Source organism: Leopardus geoffroyi, chromosome B4 (assembly GCF_018350155.1).
Source record: "Leopardus geoffroyi isolate Oge1 chromosome B4, O.geoffroyi_Oge1_pat1.0, whole genome shotgun sequence".
Classification (NCBI taxonomy): Eukaryota; Metazoa; Chordata; class Mammalia; order Carnivora; family Felidae; genus Leopardus; species Leopardus geoffroyi.
In genome coordinates this window covers 20,265,021-20,283,761 of record NC_059341.1, presented here as the reverse complement: position 1 = coordinate 20,283,761, position 18,741 = coordinate 20,265,021, and the positions used below count along the sequence as shown (strand labels likewise).

Below are 18,741 nucleotides of genomic sequence, written 5' to 3'. Positions count from 1 at the left end.
TAAATAATGGTCATTAGTAGGTCATGTGGATAGAAATATTCATTGGTGAGTTTTACTATTAGATAGAAATGGATCTTTTGTCCTTACAATAGGGAAATATAATAAATAAGCCCATACAAATTTCTTTTAATTTGGCCCTAAGTTTCAGTACCAAATAAATTGCACGATACTTGGTAATTAACATTTGATGGTCTACAGCTGTGAGGGGGAAGGTGCATATGAGTTACTCAAAACATAGAGTGTGCTTTTCCTCTATAGCTTCCAACTCCTATCCCCCAAGAATAGTAAGGATTTTCAAAGGCATCAAATCTTTGAACATATGTGGCTTTACGACAAAAATCTATCCCAAAGGGATATTATTTGGGAATACAATTTAAATTTTCCTATGAGCTCTTACTTTAGGAGATCTATTTGGGGATCATTACATAAAAATCGCGAATAATTTGAAAACTTACTTTTTATTTTTTATTCAGTATGGAGATTTATTCCCAGAGTGGGGCTTTTCTGATGCAAAATTGGAATGCTGGTGTAGTCACAACAGCTGTCCCCACACCATGTGGTATCTTCCATTACTTTACTGTAGAGATGAATTTTTGGCCCAGTGTCTCAGTAATATTGGACACACATGGTTTTAAGTGGCAAAGCAGTATGCGTATGCATTCATTTGACTTTCACAGCTACAGTTGGCTCCAGATTAGAACAAGGAGAATACATTCACACCATGGCCACCCTCACGGCTGCTGTAGGAGCTGGGTCACAGTAGGCTCAGTTGCTTCTAAAGACACAACTAACTATTGCCGAGGAATTACACATTCACCAAAGTGCCTTACAGCTGTAGGAGAGAGAATAATGAATTGCTAAAAGGATTCTTTCAAAGATTTCAGATTATGGGCCTAGTTATTATCGATCCAGTTTTTTTATATTAATAATGAAAAAAATCACAGCCATGAAATAACCAGGAAACTAAAGGGAAAGACTGTCCTAGCAGTAGATGATTTTTCAGAATACCAGTCCAAATACTTAAAATTTTCCCTTCCCGGGGGAAAAAAAAAAAGTGGCACTGTTCTTTTAGACTCATCTTATTAACAAAGAATTAAAATCTGATTGATTTTTAATGCCCATTGTCCATATATGCAGCATATTTGGAAAGCCAATCTACTAAAAATTGAAATTATTTTAAAGAATTACTTTATTAATGTTTCGGCTTTTTAGAAAGAAAACTATTTCCTTGAAAATCCAGTTATGTCCCTCTAATATCTGAGTATGAATTTTTCCCCTAAATAAAGGGAAAAAAGCTTCAGTGTAAATTTTCAAATTATCTGATAAGGAGCATTAGATTTCTGATATTCATTAAATATCAAAGAAATTCTGACCATACCCTATGTGGGCTACCTTTTTATAGAAGTGAATTTATGCCTGTATCGTACGGATTGTACTGATGAATATGTTTGAGGCTTTCAGCTTTTAGTGGATACAAAATAGAATGATTGATAAAATCCTCCCTACTATTGGCTATTATTTCCTGACTCTTAAGTGGCAGGTTGTATTTATGCCAATTTATCTGCTTCAGGGAACATTCTTGATAGCAGAACAAAGTGAATAAAAGTAGTTTGCTTTGCAAATGAATGCAAATGGGAGAGCCTTTCGGAAAGCCCTTTAACAGGGGCAGTGCGCTTTGATTACGAGTGAAGCTGCCGTTTGGACATGGTGAAAAGAGCACGCTTGAACCATTGATTGGGGGAGACAGTAAAAAGTCAGGAAGGGCCCCGTTAAGCTTGCAGTGAGGCAGGCGGATGTCAGTGCGGTTAGAGCACAGTGGGAGAATGACAGCGAGGATTAGTGTCAGGGAGAAGCTTTGCTGTAGCTGTGGAGATCATCCCTGGGGTCACTCACCTCTGACTGTTGTTCTGTGCTGACGGTTCTGTAATGCAAACGGCCTGATGTATGCTGTTCATTATCGGAAATGGTGATTAGAAAAGGTACTTGTCTCCAAGGTTCCCTTCTTTCTTGTTTCTTTCTTTTTAATTAAGGAAAATAAGGTGGGCTTCCTCCATTTCTCTGCTGACTCCTAGAGTATTGTTTAATACCAGAGTGGCTGCAGCCTCTGGGAGGGAGTAGTTTCGTGCTAAAATCTCATGTAAAATAACTGTAACGTGGTTATTTGTTACTCAGTGATAGGTTCTTTTGCTTTGCTCAGCTTTAGGTTTGACCAAGTAGTAGTGCTGATAAAATGCAGAGAATATGCTTGCTCTTAGAATTTTTGCTTTTGGAAAAAAGATTTTATAATCTTTCGGTTATTTTGTAACTCGGTTTAACAGATCAACTTTTAGAAGCTATTTACCTTCTCAGAAATGAAGTGTTGCTTTGCTTGGACTTGAAATGGTTTAAGTCTTGGTTGTAGGCATGTCTCATTTTATTTCTGTTCCAAGTTTATTAAAACGCTAGCGTTTGAGAAGCTAAACTTTTTGGAAATGCACGATTTTTAGAATGAAATAGTGTTACACAGAATGAACAAAAACTATCTTTGTCTCAGTTCTGATTCTAAATCAGCACATTTGCTTGTTCACCTTTTCATCTTCGCTTATAAGGTGTTTTGTTTTCTTCAAAGTATAATTTTTCTTAAAACTTGAAGACCTTTTATAGTGACCTTACATGAGGCATCTGTGAGAGCAGCAGTGACACACAATGCATTTCATAGTCTTTGAGAGTCGTTCCTACTTTAATGCAAAACTGCTTTTTTTAATGTCTTCAAAAGCCTGACTTCACAATATTTCTGCTTTCTTATTTCGTATACGTAGGAAAATTTAAAAGGCTGCTGGAGCTTTGCATTCTAATGTTAAATATGCAACTCAAAGCTTTATCTAAACTACTGGACACATGTTAATACTGTTTTTGTAGAAAACAAATTGCCAGTGGTTTGTTTCACAGGCTTATTAAATGTTTTGGCAAACGTTCTCTAAATTATCTTTTTCTATAATGTTTTGCAGGCACCTGAATGGACAGAAGAGGACCTCAGCCAGCTGACAAGAAGTATGGTTAAGTTCCCAGGAGGGACCCCAGGTCGATGGGAAAAGATTGCCCACGAATTGGGTCGATCGGTGACAGATGTGAGTTCACTCAGATTTGCATTGTATGGAGAGTGACAAACCAGAACAAGCCAACTATGTAGAAGACAGACATAGATGCATCCGACATTTCTCTTTGGAGAAAGGCTACAATCCTTTTAGGACCTGGAAGTGAACCATTAACGAAATAAGCAAGAAGCAGATGTCAGCCAGTCCCCTGGTCCACAATTAACAGCTGTGTGAGGAATTCTAGTGTTTAGAGACTGAAGCTACAGTAACCTAACCACAGAAAACAATGCTGGTTTTTGTGTTTAAAGTGACCCCTTTAGCTGTGGAAAAGATAGTTCTCAGACTGATCAGAATTAGAGAAGTTAAATTTCAGCTGGATCTTTTTAACATTGAAGAACAGATTGCTATAGGTATTTGATCAGGTGGTTTGCATTAATTTAATCATCAATATTCTTATGTTTGCCTTTTTATTTCAAGGATGGTACCTACTATCCGTTTTGACAAGTTGCTTAACCACAACAAAATTATATATATGAACAAATATATAATATATATCACATATATAATATGCATATGTGTGTGAATGAATCTATAGGTGAATGACTGCCTATACCCAACATTTAAAAGACTAAGTATTTGCCTGGAAGGTTTGAATTTAACACTTTGGATGCTTTTTATTCAGTAAACTTAGGGCAGAGAATCTTATAAAAGCAACTACCACAGTACCTGACATGTACTAAATAGAAATTCAGAAAAATTTTTATTTTTATCAATATGAGCCTTATTTTCATAAATGATAGTAAATATTCTTTACCATATAAATCAGTAGTTTACCAAGTTTACTGTAAATAAACCCTATACACCTAAAATATTTCAGGGGTTACTGAAAGCAAAGTTCAAGTGTCCTTTTCAATTCTGTTAGTATACCTTTGAGTCTTTTGATAATGAACAGTTTTAAAACCCTGCAAAATGATTAACACAACTACCCCCCCCCCCAAAAAAAACCCAGCTTGTTACATAAATGCTGAAAGTTATTTTTCATAGTGAGCTTCCACCATTTAATTTATAAACAAACTTACAAAACATTACTGTCAATCTTTTTTATTTATTTATTTATTTATTACCCTTTGGATAGGAGCTGCTTTGAGAATTTTAAATTATAGATATGAATTTTTTACTACCATGTAGGTCTTTTAAAAATCACATTTAAAAGACTGAATTTTTATGTGATGTTTTGCATTATTTTGGTTTCAAAGTCTCATCATGTGAAAAAATAGCTCTAGTATCTTGTAACAATTTTTTTTTTCTTGGTGTTACATGAGGAGACCCATTATCTTAGGTAACCGGAGAAGAACCTTAAGGGTACCTTTTCTTCTGCTAAGAATGTTAGTGGGCTATGCATTTTATTACCTTGTTTCTAGGTTGCCTGTAAAAGATAAATTAATAATGCCTTATCGGTAAATATCTGACCAAATTAAAGATATTCCATAGTTATTGGGGTTTCAAGTACTATGACCCTGTAATTATACAACTACTGTTAATATAATGATTAATAAAAATTACTGAAATAATTTTTAGAAAGTTATAAAACACACTGGTTTAAAAGGGCCCTAAACTTTTAGTTTTAATGGGAAAGAATGTTTCATTAATTTAGTGTCTCCTTTGAAGGCAGCACTGCCTTTAAATAAGATTTCTGGGAGACCTCATAGTTAAAAATGCCCAAGAAAGGCAGTTGAATAGAGCGATATTTTAAGTTGTTGTTATTAAAATCTGGCTAAATTTGTATCTGTGTTTTTAAAAAGAGAGATGAAAGTTTAAATGCTAAGAACAGACATGATGTAACCAACACAGCCTTGAGAATGGCTAATTAGTATCAGAAATCTAGAAAATCTATACATAACCTAGTAGTCTTAGTGCAGTCTTAGTATAGGCAAAGACATCTTTTCGAACTTTTGTAAATTCATCCCATATGTTTCCATTGTTTTTCTTCTAGACTTACCCAGGGGAGACTGAATCCATGTCTGCAATAGATATTTTTCCTTTTTACCATAGAAGTAGCAAACATGACTTTTGGGAATTTTTTTTTCCCTCCAAGTATTCTATTTGCATAATACCAAAAGTACCTTGAAAATAAATATTTTAGTAAACCCAAACTTTTTTGGCACCAAAAAATGTCCTTGTGACAAACTTTTCTTCTAGTACAGCATGTACATTTTTTTTCATTCTGTGAGTATTTTCATTCTGTGTCATTTTCATAGCTGGACTACACATTTCACATCATAACCGCCCCCCTTCAACACACACAAATCTCTCTCTAAAAGAGAGCAGGTGTCAGAAGACTCAGATAACTCATTTTAGTGAAAACACAGTGAATTACATTGAAGCAGCTAAAGCAGGTTGAGCTAATACAGTTCCTTCAGTACAATGTCAAGTGAAAGTTGACCATACTTGAGAAGATCACTTATAGTTCTTTTTGGCTTATGGCGTTAATTAGATTTGTTTTCATTAAGTATTTAATTATGGGGACAACCCCAAGTTCAATTTGCTGTCATCAGAACCTCTTCTTACTGACCTAGTCACCTGTGCCAACTCTCCCTGGTCTGCACATCTGTTCCTTGACCCGTTTTTGTTTTTTTGTTTTGCTAACTTTGTAGCTTCGGGTTTAGTTCTCTTTCCTTCAAGAGACAATTGACCTTTTTTCAGGGAGGGGCAAGAGTGTACTCTTGGTGGGATCTATATGTTCTTTTTTGGGATTGACAGATTACAATGAAAAACCCATTTGATTCTTCAATTTAAAAAGGAGTTTTCAGTGTATTAATTGTCACAGTCAACAAGTTGCTAAATTCTACTCTGGATAAACACAAGCAATGTGATTGCCTTTGTAAAAAATTAATGCAAAGTGTATTTTAGCTCAGATATATCAAAAGTATAAGACTTCCTTTATTACAGATTAAGTATTTTAAACGTTAATGTATGCCTTTCAGCAGATAATTTTGATAATGACAAAGGATACTCAAATTGTAAAAACAACAAAGAAAACAAAAACTGGCACGTAAAACCAACCTTAATGTGACTATTAACTGCAGGCTTTCTAAATTAAGGTCAGGGAGCCTCAGATTTCTTGCTTGTGAAGTAATATCATTCTCTTGCCTGAAAGGATGTAAACTGATTCTGCTTCTCTCTGTGGCCACTAATCTCTTGCATTCTGGTTGTGATAACAGACTGATTGGAGATTTTCTGCCTGCTTGGAAAAGGCCCAGGTAGGCAGCCAAACAAAAAACAGGTGAATAGATTTAGACAGACTTTTATAATTAGCTTAGTGCCACAGTGAGAGGTAAGAGGTGTGTAGTTAGATAAGCATCCCCATGTGCACGTGAAAAAAAAAGAGGAGGGAAAAATCATAAAATTCCCAAGTGTGTTTTATATAGCTACAGCTAGAGAGGGGATACTCTTGGGATTTGTATGTAATGGCAGTTGTTCTAAAAATATGTAAGTGGAATTTTATTCCATAGAAAATAAACTTTACAGTTTATCAGTGAATTAAATATATACTACATAGTAATTACGTATTTAATATATATAGTAATTATTTTGGCAAGTATATTACTGCCATTACTTTTCGAGTTAGGCTAGACCTACATGAGTTGTAAAGATCACAAGGACTGCTTCCCTGCCCTCTTCCATCCAAGTACTAACCAGGCCCAACCTTGCCCTCTGAACCAGGCTTCCTGCCCTAGCACACTTCTCTTGGTTTGGGCCTGACCTCATCCTCTGGTCCCTCTCCTCCCTCACCTTCCCAACCTCAAGACCTTTAAAGGCATTTGAATCTTAGAAAGGAATAGGGCCTTTATCCCTTTCTTCTGCTACATGAGTCACTAGCTAACTTAATAACCAATTTTCAAACTAATATTAATAGACGATAATTTAATGTGTTACCAAACACACACACGTATTTTAATAGGAGCCTTCAGGTTCTTATCCCAAGTATATGAATGATTGGAATAAGAGTTTCAGGCAACTTGATTGCCTGTTTAAAGGAAAGAGAAGACAGTAATAGGACCTTTTGGGGTCCCATCAGACAAAATTACATAATTAATTGCTTAATCTGTCTACTGACCTGGTTAGACTTTTTCTATTATATGGCTTCTGGGCCAAAGGTGTGTAAATGTGCATTCCACGTCACCATTTCTGTCTCAACATTGAGTAACGTCACACACAGAACAGGATGGCTAAGCTATACATTCACTACATGAGCATAACATTGCAAAAATCAGTTAAGAGATCAAACCAACATTTTTAACTGTCTTAACTGATAATATTGGTTATTCCCTCATTCCTCTTTATGCTCTTTTGTATTTTTAAAACATTTAAACACTCCTTATTTTACTTGACCTTCACAACAGCATGGGGAGAGAGAGAGAGGCAGCCATTATTCATCTCTATTTTACAGTTGTGTAAACTGCCGAGACCTTTGTTCAAGGTGACACAACTACTAGAGAGTTGAGGCAACACTAGATAGTTTGGTTCTTCATCTCATATGTTCCTGTCACCACTTAATGTTGTTTATTGCTGTGTGTATGAAAAATACTTTATTTTTATTTTAGAGAGCACACGGGCAGGGGAGAGGGGCAGAGGAAGAGAGAGAATCCCAAGCATGCTCCATGCTGAGTGCAGAGCCTGATGTAGGGCTTGATTTCATGACCCTGGGATCATGACCTGAGCCAAAATCAATAGTCGGATGCTTAACCAATGAGCCACCTGGACGCCCCTGAAGAGCACTTTAAATATGTCTAGAGACTTTTACCATTAGACCTTTTTTGGTAAAACTCTATGTTCGTATAAAAAATAAACTTGTAGGGGCGCCTGGGTGGCGCAGTCGGTTAAGCGTCCGACTTCAGCCAGGTCACGATCTCGCGGTCCGTGAGTTCGAGCCCCGCGTCGGGCTCTGGGCTGATGGCTCAGAGCCTGGAGCCTGTTTCCGATTCTGTGTTTCCCTCTCTCTCTGCCCCTCCCCCGTTCATGCTCTGTCTCTCTCTGTCCCAAAAATAAATAAACGTTGAAAAAAAAAAAATTTTTAAATAAGCTTTTAAAAGTACACTTAGGTAGGGACGCCAAGATGGTGGGATCGAGCCCCACGTGGGGCTCTGAGCTGAGAGTGTGGAGCCTGCTTGGGATTCTCACTCTCTCTGCCCCTCCCCCACTCATGCTCACGCACTCTCAAATAAACTTTAAAAAATATACACTCAAAAAAAATTTATCTCATCAGCCATAATAAAAATTATTTCTATAAACATTTGTCATATATAATTCTAGACTTTAGTCTTCCTCTAGGCATGAGTGTATATAATTTTAACACTATTAATCAGTATCCTGTCCTTTTCACTTCGCTATGAAACATGAGCTACCTTTCATGACACTTCATTTTTCTAAACACAGAATACTTTGTTGTTTTGATATAATTAAGGAGTATCATACTGATTGTCGTTTAAATTGCTTCCTTTTTTGCTGTTTTACAGGATTGTCTTTTTTTTTTTTTCATTCTACTTTCCACTTGTGTTTTTGTAGCTTGTATTTCTAGAAGTAGAGCTGCTTGGTTCAAGGCTATGGATGTTTTGGGGCACCTGGGTGGCTCAGTTGGTTAAGCATTTGACTCTTGATTTTGGCTCACATCATGATCTCATGGTTCATGAGTTTGAGTCCTGTGTCAGGCTCTGCAGTGACAGCATGGAGCCTGCGTGGGATTCTCTTTCTCTCTCTGCCCCTCCCCCACTCACACACACACACACTCCCTCTCTCTCTAAATAAGTAAACCTAAAAAAATATATATGGATGTTTTTAGGACTTTTGATGGCTTTAAAATTGGGCTCCAGAGAGGTTATAACAATACACAATGCCAATGGTAGTATATGAGAGAGGTCACTTCCTCGTAATCTTACCAACACTGAATGTTATTTTTTTTTGTAAGTTTATTTATTCTTAGAGAGAGGGAGGGAGAGAATCCCAAGCAGGCTCCGCCCTGCCAGTGCAGAGCCCAACACTGGGCTCCAACTCAGGAACGCGAGACTTTGACTTGAGCGGAAATTAAGGCGGAAGCTTAAACAACTGAGCCACCCAGGTGCCCCGGATGTTATTATTTGTTTTTTATCATTGCCTGCCAAATAAGTGAAAAGTGCTACAGCACTGATTTTTGTATATTGCCTCCTTACATATTGGTCTTATTTCAAATAGAGTTTGTGTTAATGCGTTAGAATTTTAGGATAGACTCCTATCATCTGCATGTACTTTGGCATTTTCTTTATCTTATTTCTTATTTGACTGTATTACGTAGCTATTCCAGAGAAATATATTACAGTAATAGTGATTAGTGGAGACTTCTTGTTCAACATTATAGTAAAAAAACCTAATGTTTGGCCATTAATTTTAATATTAGTCATTGATATAAGAGATATATTATTACGCTGAGGAAATTTTATTCAGTTTTTCTAATTCTAATTCATTACAATTGTGCTCGGGAGTAGATAAGAAATTCTAACAATACTTTTTTGACATAAATTGACATGATCATACAATTCTTCTCATATGACCTAATGAGGATCTTTGTATTTCCAAGATAGACTTTACTTGGTCATATAATACTCTTCTTTAATAAACACCTGGATTTGATTAGTTAATAATTTAAGATTCTTGCATATATGTATATGTTTTGTTTTGTTAACTGGATATCTTTAGGTAGGGTTATACCAACCTTCTAGAATTAGTTAATTATACTAGCCTTCTAGCATCTGGAGGGTCAAGAAAGTATTGAATTCATAAAACAGGAAAAAGGAAAGGATGTGGTGGGGGAAAAAAAATCAGGACAAAAATAAGTATCCAAATAAATGAAGTAGAATGGTTGAAAGTTATCAAGAAAATCTACTGTGAAGAAGAACTTAAAAAATATTAAACTATTATAGAAAAGATAAGAACTACAGGGAATCAGTCCAAGAGGTCCAAACCCGGTTAAAAGGAGTTCCAGTGAGAGAGAGAGAGAGAGAGAGAGACATGAGAGACGCATGAACATTATTCGGTAAACAGAAATGAAGTTTCCAGAGAGAGCAGTTTGTAAGAGCTGTCCAAAGTCAAGTTGGATACATGGAAAAGCTCCTGGGAAATTTTATGAACACTGAGATTACACAGAAGATCTTTAAAACTTCTAGGGAGAAGAAACATCCAAATAAGGCCAATCAGAGTGACATCAAATTGCTTTGCAACTCTATGTTCTGGGACACAAGGGAACAATGCCTTCACTGTTCTGAGGAGAAATAGCTCTGAATCTAGAACAGACCAAATGTGATAGTTAAATATATAAGGCAAGGAGTATCTAAGGATTATTCCTTCTCAGAAAGTTCCCTGAGATTGTACTCTAGCAAAAACAAAACAAAAACAAGAAGGCTGAATAAATTTTAAAAAGAGGAAGACATGGAATCCAAGGATCCAACCCAATGAGCAGGAATCCCAAGACCCCACAGTGATATAATAGGCCCAAAGCGCAATACAGTAAAACCTTGGTTTGTGAGCATAATTCATTCCAGAAACATTCTTGTAATCCAACGCACTTGGATATCAAAGGGAATTTCTCCATAAGAAATAATGGAAACTCAGATGATTCGTTCCACAACCCAAAAATGTTCTTATAAAAATGATAACAATACTGTAACATAATACAAAATAATAAAAAAATACAACATATAAGGAAAAATAAGCAAATTAACCTGCACTTACCTTTGAAAACCTTTGTGACTAGTGTGAGGGAGACAAGAGAGAGGAGGGTTATCGTGTGGGACAACTTTCACTATCACTAATGGAATCACTGCTATCTGTTGGCTCAATGGAATCTTTTTCTTTTCATGAAACTGTAATAAGGAACCTATCCAATGACACTTGTTTTTGCCTCCTTTTGAGAATTTTGCAGAAATGTGACCTAGCACTGTCATTAAACAGATTCATGGCTCGTACTGCTACAGCCTTATTCGGATGGTGCTTTTCTACAAAAGTTTGTTTGCTCTGTTTCATACATTTTACACATCTCCCTAATCTCATTTGAAGCGAGGGATTCCTCCACCTTTTTCTCCTCCTCCTCTGCAGACCAGATGCAGATGTAGACTTCTCATAGAATCTTGCAGTTTCGGCGACTTGAATCTCTCAGTCATACTTCTTGGTGATTACCATCTTAACTTTCACTGTAATCATCTCCTTCTTCTTACTTTCTTTTCAACCTTTTTCTGCATGAGGGCTGTTGTATATGCTCATGTGGATGTTGACTACAGTGCCATATTAATAAACTTGCAATATACTGTATTTAATGTAACTGACAATAAGGCAACAGAGGAAAGGGTCTATATCTGCAGGCAGCCTGACCTAGAATGAAGCAAAGCATTCCTAAGCTTACTCTTGTGGGGAAGAGCAAAGGACTGTCCATAGGTGCTTTGAAGTGACAAAAAATATACTAGTGCGGGCACCTTCCGATGTTCTGAAAAATCACTAATTTCTGCCAAACACCACAGCCTGAGACCGAGCATCCGAGCATGGGAGATGAACACCCACAATGCCGAGTGAGAGAGAGAGAAGAACCATTAGCTCAGTTGTGATCATGTGGTGTCCGGCATACGTACTACTCGTATGGCAAGATATCGCTCGTTTATCAAGTTAAAATTTATTAGAAATGTTTGCTCATCTTGTGGAACACTTGCAGAACAGGTTACTCACAATCCAAGGTTTTACTGTGTGTTCTCGTTGAAGTAGGAGAATGAAGGATTGTTTGACAGCAACCCTTAAAGAAAGGGAAATTTGATAGACTAGATAGTATGGCTGAAAACTTGGAAAAACTTTTATATATGGAAAAAGGCAACCAGAAACTCCACAGACAACAGAAAACCATACAAAAAAGGCAAAGTCTAAATTTAAGTATACTAGAAAGTAGAGTAATACAGCCAAATAATTTGATATTGCGACCATTCTCCTTTGAGTAGCACAAGAAGTGTGTTCACAGCGCAGTACTTGTCTCTACAGTAATATGTACCAGATCATAATTTATAAGATCTTACAAAATGGCTTTTCATATTTGAAACATTTTATGTGTTTTACAGATGGTTTTCCAATTTTTAAAATCAACAAGTTGCAGAAGACGATGGCAAGTTGCCCAGCAACAATTTGTCCAAGTCCCCCAAACCTCTGCTCTAAGTTACTAATTTCTTTTCAGAGGAACATAATTGAAATGATGTGTGTTCATAGGAGCTCTTATTCACTTTTCCCTTCTACTGCGCTGAAATACAAAATTTGCCTGCAGCCAAGCTACAACCTTGCAGGCAAAGACAATAGCCCCAAAGATGGTGGCAAAGCACAGTGGAAAGAACCTGGGGATGGAGTAAAAGGAAAATTGTAGATAGTGACAAGATAAATATATATATATATATATATATATATATATATATATACACACACACACACACACACACACAACAGATTAAGAGGTTACAGACCGAAGGGAATTGCAATTAAAAGTGGGGTTCTGAGGAAGGTCTCTCAAATAGGTAATATAGGAGCAGGGACACAAAGCAAGTAAAGGAGCAAGGTTGTCTGAGAAAAAGTGTTCCAGGTAGAGGATAAGGCACTTACAAAAGCTTTAAGACCAAGGACACCCATGGGGTGTGCAGAGTCCAGCATAGAGGCCAATATGGCTGACAGAGTGAGTAGACAGGATTACAGAAGATGAGGACAAGAGGCAGTGGAGGGCCAGATGATATAGGACCTTGCCGGCCAGGATAAAGATCCTGGATTTTACTCTGAGATGGTTACAGCACTGGAAGATTTTAAGTAAAGGAGTGCAAGATCTAGACAGGTCATTCTGACTACTTTGTGGAGAAGACACCATAGCAGGGAAAGTGTGTGAAGGCAGGCCAAGTAAAAGGCTATTTCAGTTGTTCTTGCAAAAGATAATGGTACTTTGGTCCAAGGGTTATCGGGAGAGGTGGGAAAAAGAAGTTTAACTCAAAGCATACACACATGCACACACACGTGCACACTGTAATCTTCAGAAGAACTGTGAACATAAATTATTGCCTCAGGATGTAGGGTACATTGCTTTTCAACGTAAGCCCTTGTTGGTTACTGCTTTTCTTTTTTAAGCTATGAACATGTATTATCTTGATTTTTAAAACTCTTTTTAAAAATCTAAGGAAACAGAATATGTTACCTTTAATGTTTTTCTGTATCAGTGTATATATACCTACCTGACTCTTCATTTTTTTAATTATAAAGGCTTTATTGATTTACAGAAATAGGAAAAACAATCCTAAAATTTGTATGGAACTACAAAGGACACCAAGTAGCCAACACGGTCTTGAGAAAGAAGAACAAAGCGAGAGGCATCAGACTTCCTGATTTCAAAATATATTACAAAGCTACAGTAATTAAAACAGTGTGGTACTCACATAAAGATGATGAGCAGACAATGGAACAGAATAGAGAGCCCAGAAATAAATACACATATATACAGCTAACTGATACCAACTGTACACAACGAGGAAAGAGTAGCCTCTTCAGCAATGATGTTAGGAATCTGCATGATAGCCACATGCAGAAAAATGAAACTGGACTCTTACACCATGTAAAAAGTCAACTCAAAATGGATTAAAAAGTCAAACATAAGATCTAAAACTAAAACTCTTAGAATAGGGGAAAGCATCATGACATTGTTCTTGGCATTGATTTCATTGATATAATACCAAAAGCACAGGCAACAAGAACTAAAATAAGTGGGACCATATCAAACTAAGAAGCTCTGCACAGCAAAGAAAACAATTCAAAGAGTGAAGGATAACCTACAGACTGAGGGAAAATATTTGCAAACCTTATATCTGGTAAAAAATTAATCTCTAAAATATATAAGACTTTCCAACAACTCAATAACCAAAACATCTACATTACTTATAAAGCTAATCAGGAAGTTAGCACAACACACTCTTTTTTAAATGGTTAAGATGGGCACTTTTATTATTTCTTATATTTTTCTGTCCAGAGAAAACATAGAAAAACTTAGACATTGGAGAAATAATAAGAATGAAAAGTGGCGCCTGGGTGGCTCAGTTGGTTAAGTATCTGACTTCAGCTCAGGTCATTATCTCATAGTTTGTGAGTTCGAGCCCCATATCAGGCTCCGTGCTGACAGCTCAGAGTCTGGAGCCTGCTTCAGATTCTGTGTCATCTTCTCTCTCTGCCCCTCCCCTGCTCGTGCTCTCTTTCTCTCTCTTTCTCCCAGACAGAGACCCCGCAAAAAAGGAGAATTTCAGGCCAGTATCCCTGATGAACATGGATGCACAAATTCTCAAGAAGATACTAGCAAATTGAATTCAACAGCATATAAAAAGAATTATTCACCATGACCAAGTGGGATTCATTCCTGGGCTGCAGGTTTAGTTCAATATTTGCAAATCAATGTGATACATCACATTGATAAAAGAAAGGATAAGAACCATATGATCCTGTCAATAGATGCAGAAAAAGCATTTGACAAAATACATCCTTTCTTAATAAAAACCCTCAAGAAAGTCGGGATAGAAGGAACATACCTAAGCATCATAAAAGCCATATATGAAAAGCCCACAGCTCATATCATCCTCAATGGGTAAAAACTGAGAGCTTTCCCCCTGAAATCAGGAACACGACATGGATGTCCACTCTCACCACTGTTGTTTGACGTAGTGTTGGAAGTCCTAGCCTCAGCAATCAGACAACAAAATGAAATAAAAGGCATCCAGATTGGCAAAGAAGAAGTCAACCTTTCACTTTCCACAGATGACATGAGACTCTACATGGAAAACCCAAAAGACTCCACCAAAAACCTGCTAGAACTGATACATGAGTTCAGCAAAGTCACAGGATATAAAATCAATGTACAGAATCAGTTGCATTTCTATACACCAATAATGAAGCAACCGAAGGAGAAATCAAGAACTCGATCCCATTTACAATTGCACCAAGAACCATAAAATACCTAGGAATAAACCTAACCAAAGATGTAAAAGATCTGTATGCTGAAAACTAATGAAAGAAATTGAAGAAGACACAAAGAAATGGAAAAACATTCTATATTCATGGATTGGAAGAATAAGTGTTGTTAAAGTGTCAATACTACCCAAAGCTATCTATACATTCAATGCAATTCCAATCAAAATTGCACCAGCATTCTTCTCAAAGCTAGAACAGAAAAAATCCTAAGATCTGCATGGAACCACAAAAGACCCTAAATAGCCAAAGTAATGCTGAAAAAGCAAAACAAAGCAGGAGCCATCACAATCCCAGACTTTAGCCTCTACTACAAAACTGTGATCATCAAGACAGTATGGTATGGCTCAAAAACAGACACATAGATCAATAGAATAGAATAGAGAACCCAGAATTGGACCCACAAATGTATGGCCAATTAATCTTTGACAAAGCAGGAAAGAGTATCCAATGGAAAAAAGACAGTCTCTTTAGCAAATGGTGCTGGGAGAACTAGACAGCAACATGAAGAAGAATGAAACTGAACCACTTTCTTACCATACACAAAAATAAACTCAAAATGGATACAAGACCTAAATGTGAAATAGGAAACCATCAAAACCCTAGAGAAAATAGGCAACAACTTCTTTGACTTCAGCCACAGCAATTTCTTGCTGGACTCGTCTCCAAAGACAAGGGAATTAAAAGCAAAAATGAACTATTGGAACCTCATCAAGATAAAAAGTCTTCTGCACTGCAAAGGAAACAATCAACAAAACTAAAAGGCAACCAACAGAATGGGAAAAGATATTTGCAAATGACATATCGGATAAAGGATTAGTATCCAAAATCTATAAGGAAACTTACCAAACTCAACACCTGAAAAACAGTCCAGTTTTTCGGATTGAAAATGGAAAGAAATGGGCAGAAGACATGAACAGACACTTTTCCAAAGAAGACATCCAGATGGCCAACAGACACATGAAAAGATTCTTAGCATCACTCATCATCAGGGAAATACAAATCAAAACCACACTGAGATACTATCTTACACTAGTCAGGAGTGGCTAAAATTAACAATTCAGGAAACAACAGATGCTGGCAAGAATGTGGAGAAATGGGAACCCTCCACTGTTGGTAGGAATGCAAACTGGTGCAGCCACTCTGGAAAACAGTGTGGAGGTTCCTCAAAAAATTAAAAATAGAACTACCCTATGACCCAGCAATAGCACTACTAGGAATTTATCCAAAGGATACAGGAGTGCTGATTCATAGGGGCATGTGTACCCCAATGTTTACAGCAGCGCTTTCAACAAATTTCCAAATTATGGAAAGAACCTAAATGTCCATCAACTGATGAATGGATTAAGAAGATGTGGTGTGTATACATATATATGTGCGTATATATATTTGAATGTATATATATATATGTACATCTATATGAATGTGAATATATTGAATATATATGTATATATGAATACTACTTGGCAATGAGAAAGAATGAAATCCTGCCATTTTCAGCAACATGGATGGAACTGGAGGGTATTATGCTAAGTGAAATAAGTCAGAGAAAGATATCATATGTTTTCACTTGTATGTGTAACTTGAGAAACTTAACAGAAGAACATGGGGGAAGGGAAGGGGAAAAAAATAGTTACAAACAGAGAGGGAGGGAGGCAAACCATAAGAGACTCTTAAATACAGGGACCAAACTGAGGGTGGGTGGGTGGGGGGAGCAGGGTAGAGGGGAAAATGGGTGATGCGCATTGAAGAGGGCATGTGTTGGAATGAGCACTGGGTGTTGTGTGTAAGTGATGAATCAGGGGAATCTGCCCTCAAAACCAAGAGCACACTGTATACACTCTATGTTAGCCAACTTGACAATAAATTATATTTAAAAAATAAACATTAAAAAATAAATAAAGATAAAAGAAAAGAATGAACACTGCTTTCTACCAGTGGGAAACATTCTCAGTTTATTTAATGTTCAGATAACAGAGTGCCCTCTGTACTTGAAAGGTACAGTAGTTCTCAGTTATAATGAGTGCTCAGTTCATATAGAGAGTTGGCCAAAATTAAATACAACTGAATGAAAATATGAACTTCAGTTACACAATTTTTAATATTAGAGTAATACTTAAAATGTCATCAAATCAGCCAGAATTTGAAAAATAGGATTTGAGATTATCACTAGTAGTCATCATTTATTTTCTGAGTTATCTGAAGATGCCAGGAATTGAGGATACACTTTATATAGCTCAGAAAATTGGAAAATTCTTCTGTATATTGAGAGTTACATGGTGGCATATTTATACTCCTCTGATCCTAATTGTACCTTATGGAATATAATTTTCATTTTACTATTTTAATTTTCCTTTACTTTCATCAGTGTTTTCACTAGAAGGAATAAAACCTATTTTGGATTTTTTTCATCCATCCCAACCTATGCCATATGTCCCAGATTTGATTGTAGAGCCCCTATGTCATAAGAATTTTAAAGATAAATTCAGCCATAGCTATATTAAGAAGAAGGATTATAAAATGTTTCCTACTTGGAATCAGAACATGGGAAAACAAATTTTCCTACAATTCTACAATCCATGTAACTGTTAAAACACATGTATAATTTTTTTTAATGTTTGTTTATTTTTGAGAGAGAGCACGAGACTACATCTTCTACAATTGCACATGATATAAAAGCAGAATGAGTAACTGAAATTTTCATTATGGAATATGTGAGAATAATAACACTAAACATTCAAGACTAAATATGCACATGTGCTATTGAAGTCATCCAGATCTAAAGGAGAGAGAGAGATTTGGTGATGACCATGTCACCTCCAATGTCATCTCTGCAGATGACATGATATAATATATAGAAGACCCTGAGGACTCCACCAAAAAATGGTTAGAACCAATCAACTATTTCAGTAAATTTTCACGATACAAAATCAGTACACAAAAATCAGTTGTGTATCTGTATATGAACAACATACTATCAGAAAGAGAGCTTAAAACAATTCCATCTACAATAGCATCAAAAAAGTAAAATACTAGGAATAAAATTAACAAAGGAGACAAAAGACCTGCATGCTGAAAACTACAAGACATTGATGAAAGAAATCAAAGAGGACACAAATAAATGGAGATATATTCTGTACTCATGAATTGGAAGAAATAATATTGTTAAAATGCCCATACTACCCAAAGCAATCTACAGATCCAATATACTCCCTATCAAAATTCCACTGGCATTCTTCGCAGAAATAGAACAAACAATCCTAAAATCAGTATGGAACCCCAAAAGACCACCAGTAGCCAAAATAATTTTGAGAAGAACAAAGCTGGAGGCATCACACTTTCAGTTTTAAACTATATTACAAAGCTGTAGTAATCAAAACAATATGGTACTAGCATAAAAACAGACAAACTGATTAACGGAACAGGGTAGAGGCTACAAATAAACCCACACATATATGGTCAACTAATCTTTGGCAAAGAATATACAATGAGAAAGGGCAGTCCCTTCAATAAATGGTGCCTGGTAAATTGGACAGCACATGGAAAAGAATGAAATTGGACCCCCTACACAAAAATCAACTCAAAATGGATTAAGAACTTGAAGACCTGAAACCCTAAAACTCCT

The 18,741-nt window shown here is 36.4% G+C and overlaps 1 protein-coding gene across 1 annotated transcript in view; it reads left to right on the top strand.

Moving 5' to 3' along the window:
• The window catches only part of DNAJC1 (DnaJ heat shock protein family (Hsp40) member C1), a 221,592-nt gene that overhangs the window by 188,314 nt on the left and 14,537 nt on the right, over window positions 1-18,741 (top strand). Inside the window, exon 9 of the mRNA XM_045465800.1 lies at window positions 2,988-3,107. Within this exon, the coding sequence (XP_045321756.1) occupies window positions 2,988-3,107 (120 nt within the window). The remainder of the gene's footprint in view (window positions 1-2,987; window positions 3,108-18,741) is intronic.